We start from the raw sequence: 7294 nt of genomic DNA on the forward strand, positions 1-7294 counted from the left end.
TGCATCTGTGTCTGACCTGCTGAAAGGAAAAGCCTGTGGAGGCACATCTGTAGTCAGGCCCACTTTCACCTCTCCTGAAATCCAAATAAAAAGCTCACTTTTATGGACGCCCTATGCATTCAACGTTCTCCTCCTCACAGACGCACATGACAGAGGAACAGCTGAACAGAGCTACATGTCCAAATACAGCTGTCAATCATCGAGAGAGAGACAGACAGACACAGACACACACACACACACACACAGACAAACAGACACACACACACACACACAGACAGACACACACACACACACACAGACAGACACACACAGACAGACACACACACAGACAGACACACACACACACACACACACACACACACACACACACACACACACAGACAAACAGACAAACAGAATTCCTTGAACAAATCTGGTGATCAATCATCACCAAATTTATTCAAGAAATTGTCTGTGTCTGTCTGTGTGTGTGTGTGTGTGTGTGTGTGTGTGTCTGTCTGTCTGTGTCTGTCTGTCTGTGTGTGTGTCTGTCTGTCTGTGTGTGTGTCTGTCTGTGTGTGTGTGTGTGTGTGTGTGTCTGTCTGTCTGTGTCTGTCTGTCTGTGTGTGTGTCTGTCTGTCTGTGTGTGTGTCTGTCTGTGTGTGTCTGTGTGTGTGTCTGTTCTCTTTTCCTATTGGCTGATGACAGTTCCACTTTAGTGGCTGTGAAAGCCAGGGGGTGGAGATGAAAATACAAGAAAACACCACATTTTACGCCGTCAAAAGTGACACAGAGCGCCATAAAATATGGCGTTTTAAAGAGGCATAAGATGGCGCTTTTTGCACCACTCTTAAAACAGTTCATGACAGCATAAAAAACAGTGTTTTTGTGGGAATTTAGGCCGTTTTTATGGTGTTTTGGTGGTTTAAATGCCATTTTCTACGATGTTTAAATGACCAGACGTGTAGATAGTGATGGAGATGGCCCGTTATAGAGCTCCGTCTCCTACACGGGCTGAGGCTCCCTCACCGGCTACAGTCCGGCTGAGGCTCCGGCTGGCGTATCCACTCACACCTCCTTCAGTCTCCTCCAACCCCCCCACTCTTCCAGAACAGCCCCAGTTCAGACCTATCTGGCTAACAGTACATTTCCTACTGGTTTATGTAGGTGACTAAACAGTTTACAGGTGAACTTTCCATCCTAACAGAACTAATATAACCAGGTTCTGGCTTCACTTCCTGTACAAGCACTTCCAGCCTCTGGGAACGCACGATTCACGCTCGAAGAGGGGTACGCACAGAGGAGGGAGGGGGGGAGGGGCCACTGGCAGTTGAGTTTGACAGACATATCACCATTCAATCATTTCCAGTGGGCGCTCAAAATGATTGGATGGTGTTTTTACAGTCCTGTCCGTTCCACAGGTGCCTACATTTTTTAATATTTGTGTTAGAGCCTTTAATTAATTAGTTGTAATTGGGGTGTGAAGGGGATTTGAAGGAATAGAGTAAAAAATGCTCCAGAAAAACATCTCAGACCCCACCTTTAATTTCAGTGCAAAAAAAAAAGTTCAGATATTTAATTTCAGTGCAAAAAACTTCTGTGGTATAAATTCCCTGTCTTTTCTAATCCTAACTGATGCCACAGGTTGACTTCTGTCCCAGTTCCAAACGCTGCCCGTGTCTTACCCTGTTCTATTAGAGCATGCCGACTTTAACAATGAACACAGAAAATGTCTGTACAGAAAAAACACCCTTAAAAATGGTTTTTTTTCTTCCTCCCCCCACAACAGGTGGACGTCAGACGAGGATTCAGTGGAGACACAGAAATGTTCATCTCACTCTGTTTTTTCTGTTTTCCGTTGGGGGGGGGGGGGGGGGGGGGGCAGGGTTTCAGGGGTCCATGTTCTGAACAGCAGGAGGGCAGTTTTCCAGGGCCTCTGAGGCAACAGTTGGCCGGGCGGGGGTGGGGGCGGCTTTGTAGGACAGAGTAGAAGGTAGAAGGTGTGGGGTGTTGTTGGGGGGGGGGGTGTCTGCTGTGGTGGGGGTCTCAGAGTCAGAGGTGTCGGGGGCTGGGGTGCCCATTGTGGTGGTGGGGGGAGTCTGCTGTGGTGGGGGTCTCAGAGTCAGAGGTGTCGGGGGCTGGGGTGCCCGTTGTGGTGGTGGTGGTGGGGGGGGGGTCTGCTGTGGTGGGGGTCTCAGAGTCAGAGGTGTCGGGGGCTGGGGTGCCCGTTGTGGTGGTGGTGGGGGGGGGGTCTGCTGTGGTGGGGGTCTCAGACTCAGAGGTGTCGGGGGCTGGGGTGCCCGTTGTGGTGGTGGTGGTGGGGGGGGGGTCTGCTGTGGTGGGGGTCTCAGAGTCAGAGGTGTCGGGGGCTGGGGTGCCCGTTGTGGTGGTGGTGGTGGTGGGGGGGGGGGTCTGCTGTGGTGGGGGTCTCAGAGTCAGAGGTGTCGGGGCTGGGGTGCCCGTTGTGGTGGTGGTGGTGGTGGGGGGGGGGTCTGCTGTGATGGGGGTCTCAGAGTCAGAGGTGTCGGGGGCTGGGGTGCCCGTTGTGGTGGTGGTGGTGGTGGTGGGGGGGTCTGCTGTGGTGGGGGTCTCAGAGTCAGAGGTGTCGGGGGCTGGGGTGCCCGTTGTGGTGGTGGTGGTGGTGGGGGGGGGTCTGCTGTGGGGGGGGTCTCAGAGTCAGAGGTGTCGGGGGCTGGGGTGCCCGTTGTGGTGGTGGTGGTGGGGGGGGGGGTCTGCTGTGGTGGGGGTCTCAGAGTCGGAGGTGTCGGGGGCTGGGGTGCCCGTTGTGGTGGTGGTGGTGGTGGGGGGGGGGTCTGCTGTGGTGGGGGTCTCAGAGTCAGAGGTGTCGGGGGCTGGGGTGCCCGTTGTGGTGGTGGTGGTGGTGGGGGGGGGGTCTGCTGTGGTGGGGGTCTCAGAGTCAGAGGTGTCGGGGGCTGGGGTGCCCGTTGTGGTGGTGGTGGTGGTGGGGGGGGGGTCTGCTGTGGTGGGGGTCTCAGAGTCAGAGGTGTCGGGGGCTGGGGTGCCCGTTGTGGTACAGCTTCTGCTTGATGTGGACCATGTTTCCGCTGGAGTCCTCCAGCTGTCGGAGCTGGGCTCGGCGGCGCAGGTCTCGGAGGTTACAGAACTGGGGCAGCCACGACCAGGACGGAGTGTCTGGAAGAAACAGGAGGGGAGGGGTTAGGGTCACATGACCACTGCTACAAGGACTAACTCCACCCCTTTAGTGAAGGAGAACACTAAGACTCAGATGCTTTCTGATGTTTCATGAATAAAGAAAGAAGATTTAAAGTAAAAGAGTCAGAATATTAGAAGGAACCATAATGACATAACTCAGACACACATGGACTCCAGTCTGTGAGCCGTTGAGTCCAGGTGTTTATGTTCTAACAGGGGTCCTCTTCTATGTAGCCACAGTAATGCTAGCTCAATGCTAGCATCAGTTCACCTTTTTTTCCAGGTAACGTGTGTTTGTCATCTTAGTATCACATATACTAGACATACTAGGGTTTTGCCAAAGTTAGGGTTAGTTAGTAGTTAATCTTTGGACGTTAAATGTCTGCTGCAGACATATGTACTAGTCTTTTTAATCAAACTTTGGTCCCTCATTTTGCCGGATCGTCCGAATCCATTTCTGTCGAAGTTCAGTGTCCACAGGAAAAGAATAAGGACACAGATACGTCTGCTTTTGGACAGAACTAGAACAACATGGAATGCTACAAAAACTCTTGTTCTTCACTTGTGTCGTAGTTGACCTGATAGGTGACCAAGTAGAATTCCACAACCACTGCACATTTCCGGTCAAAAATATGGAATTTGTGAAAAAGTCTATTATTTTAAAAAAGGCTTTTATTTGGAAAAACCCTAGTGTGTGTATGTGTGTGTGTGTGTCAGTGGGAGGGTCAGTCATTAGTAGGATGGTCAGTTGGATGGTCAGTGGGAGGGTCAGTGGGATGGTCAGTTGTTAGTTGGATGGTCAGTGGGATGTTCAGTTTTTAGTTGGATGGTCAGTTGGATGGTCAGTGGGATGGTCAGTCACCATGTCTGTGCTGCATTCCAGTGAATTCAGAGTGTGTGGACGTCTGTAATGTGTCTGTGAGTGTAGAGTGAACAGCAGTGCATTCTGGGAAGAAGAGGTGTGTTTTATAAACAGAGCACACTGACACAGAGCAGATAAGAGATTAGAATAAAGGGGAATAAAAGGGAATATAAGACAATGAAGGGGAATAAGAGAATAAGAGACTACTGTAACTCCCTCCTATTCGGTCTCCCCCAAAAGTCCCTCCATAAGCTCCAACTGGTCCACAACTCTGCATCATCACCAAAACCCCCTCCCACCACCACATCACCCCTATCCTCCAGGAACTACACTGGCTCCCAGTCAAACAGAGAACTGAATTCCAACTCCTCCTGTACACATTTAAATCCATCCACAGTCTGGCTCCTCAGTACCTTCAGACCTCCTCCATGTCACCACTCCAGTCCGTTCCCTCAGGTCCTCCTCCTCTATCCTCCTCACCGTGCCCCCTGTCCTCCTCAGCACCATGGGAGGCCCAGCCTTCAGCCACTCTGCTCCTCAGCTCTGGAACTCCCTCCCACCATCCATCCATAACTGTGACTCTCTCCCCACATTTAAATCCAGACTCAAAACTCACCTGTTCAGAACAGCCTACCCCCATAAGCTCTAATCTCCATTCTACTGCTTCATTTCTATATATAGTAATTATTTGTTTTAATCTGTTTATTTCTTTGTATTTAATGGATTGTTTGTTTTACCTTGTTGTACAGTGTCCTTGGGTGTCTTGAAAGGCGCTTATAAATAAAATGTATTGTTATTATTATTATAATAAAACAGAATAAAGGGGAATAAAAAGGAATAAAAGGGAATTAAAGCCGCAAGCGGCATCTAAAGGCCCTCACCAAAGGCACGTCCAGTAGAAGTATGTCCATCGTTCAGCAGGTGGCGCTCTAGCACCAAATTTCAATGTCTTCTGATGAATGGGTGTAGGCCTGGGAGATTGACAACTGATTCAAATTTGAGCCAAATTGGTGTTCGCATGTCTAACATGAAGTAATTTTCAAATAGGTAAAATTGTAGGGGGCGCTATGGCACCGAATTTCAAATTTTTCTGATAAATGGGTGTAGGCCTGGGAGATAGATGTCTGAGTCAAATTTGAGCCAAATTGGTGTTCGTATGTCTGAACTGAAGCAATTTTAATAATAAATTAAAGCCGCAAGCGGCATCTAAAGGCCCTCGCCACGGGAACGTCAAGTAGAAGTATGTCCATCGTTCAGAAGGTGGCGCTCTAGCACCAAATTTCAATGTCTTCTGATGAATGGGTGTAGGCCTGGGAGACAGATGTCTGAGTCAAATTTGAGCCAAACCGGTGTTCGTATGTCCGAACTGATGTCATTTTTGTAAATCTACATTTGTAGGGGGCGCTATGGTGCGAAATGTCAATTTCTTTCAATAAATGGGTGTAGGCCTGGGAGTCAAATTGTCTGAGTCAAATTTCAGCCAAATCGGTGTTCGTATGTCTGAGCTGAAGCAATTTTTGTGATGGCAAATTTTCGAAAAAACTTCGCAAAGTTTGTAACCTCGTCGCACAAAAAAGGTGACACCAATTCAAAAAATTCGGCTAACTTTTGATGTCCCACTTCTCTAGATACTGTACACCGATTTTGAGCTCATTCGGCCAAACGGCTTAGTAGGAGATAGTTAAAATACAACGTCAGCAAAAACGCTGACTCAGCATTTTGGAAATTTCAATCCAATATGGCCGACTAAGGGTTAGTTTTGGGGCGTGGCCATAATAATATTTTTTGTTTGTCTCCTCATGATGAATCTGTGTACCGATTTTCGTGGCTCTACGACAAACTTTATGTTGGACGAGCTCCCATTGGCGCAATGCATTTCCACTTTTCAAGGGGGCGCTGCCGCAACATTTCTTTACTGACATCTACGAAACCTATATGTAAATTCAATTTCTCGCACTTTTGAATTTTAGGCAAAATTTGGTGAGTTTTCGTAAATGTTCAGAGGGTCAAAATTGAGCTCAAAGCGCAGGAGAAAAACATGAATCTGAACAAGAACAATATAGCCATTGCTATGGCAACCACAGCAACCACATATTTGGCCTTATGTGAAAGCTCTCGAGCTCCCCCACATGTGTGTGGGGTCAGATGTCACCTGTCGTGCACTTACACACAAGTGACTGACCCCGAGTGGGCGTGGCCCATTGACTCCCATTCATTCTGAGCAGGTGTAAATATGCGGTTTGTGCACATGTCATATACATCTTCGGAAAGGTCTCAGTGCCGTGAATGTGAATATGTGTGAGAGTGGCGACAGTGGAGAAAGGCGACCGCGTCACTGGCGATTTCGTCCCCATGCGCCCACTGCAGACTCAATAGGCCCTGCGCCGGCTTTACTCGGCTCGGGCCTAAAAAAAAAAAAAATAAATAAAATTTGTAGGGGGCGCTGTAGCGCGAAATTTCAGTTTCTTTTGACAAATAGGTGTAGGCCTGGGAGACAGATGTCTGAATCAAATTTGAGCCAAATCGGTGTTCGTATGTCCGAACTGAAGTCCTTTTTGTAAATGTACATTTGTAGGGGGCGCTATTGTGCGAAATTTCAATTTCTTTTAATAAATGGCTGAAGGCCTGGGAGATGGACGTCTGAGTGTAATTTGAGCCAAATCGGTGATTGTATGACCAAACTGAAGCAAGATTTGTCAAGGCAAATTTCTGAAAAAACTTTGCAAAGTTTGCAACGTCGTCACACAAAAACGGTGACACCAATCCCAAAAATTCGGCTAACTTTTGATGCCCCACTTCTCTAGATACTGTACACCGATATTGAGCTCATTTGGCCAAACGGCCAAGGAGGAGATAGTTAAAATATGATGTCAGCAAAAACGCTGACTCAGCATTTTGGAAATTTCAATCCAATATGGCCGACTTCCGGTTGGTTTAGGGGCGTGGCCATAATAATATTTTTTGTTTGTCTCCTCATGATGAATCTGTGTCCCAATTTTCGTGGCTCTATGACAAACTTTACATTGGACGTGCTCCCATTGGCGTAATGCATTTCCACTTTTCAAGGGGGCGCTGCAGCAACATTTCTTTACCGACATCTACAAAACCTATATGTAAATTACATTTTGCACATTTCTGAATTTTGGGCAAACTTTGGTGAGTTTTCGTAAATGTTCAGGGGGTCAAAATTGAGCTCAAAGAGCAGGAGAAAGAAAAAAAATTAAAGCTGCAAGCGGCATCTAAAGGCCCTCGCCACGGGCACGTCCAGTAGAAGTATGT

The 7294-nt window shown here is 48.2% G+C and overlaps 1 protein-coding gene and 1 long non-coding RNA gene across 2 annotated transcripts in view; one reads left to right on the forward strand and one right to left on the reverse strand.

Moving 5' to 3' along the window:
• Positions 1-1634: 1634 nt before the first annotated feature.
• LOC115421824 (uncharacterized) overlaps positions 1635-7294 on the forward strand; it is a 14408-nt gene continuing 8748 nt past the window's right edge. Inside the window, exons 1-2 of the long non-coding RNA XR_003935753.1 lie at positions 1635-1774; positions 6648-6653. This is a non-coding gene — a long non-coding RNA (uncharacterized LOC115421824). The remainder of the gene's footprint in view (positions 1775-6647; positions 6654-7294) is intronic.
• The window catches only part of tmem240a (transmembrane protein 240a), a 29529-nt gene continuing 25169 nt past the window's right edge, over positions 2935-7294 (reverse strand). The window contains exon 4 of the mRNA XM_030137765.1: positions 2935-3132. Within this exon, the coding sequence (XP_029993625.1) occupies positions 2978-3132 (155 nt within the window). The 3' untranslated portion in view covers positions 2935-2977. The remainder of the gene's footprint in view (positions 3133-7294) is intronic.

This window comes from Sphaeramia orbicularis, chromosome 7 (genome assembly GCF_902148855.1).
Source record: "Sphaeramia orbicularis chromosome 7, fSphaOr1.1, whole genome shotgun sequence".
Taxonomy (NCBI): domain Eukaryota; kingdom Metazoa; phylum Chordata; class Actinopteri; order Kurtiformes; family Apogonidae; genus Sphaeramia; species Sphaeramia orbicularis.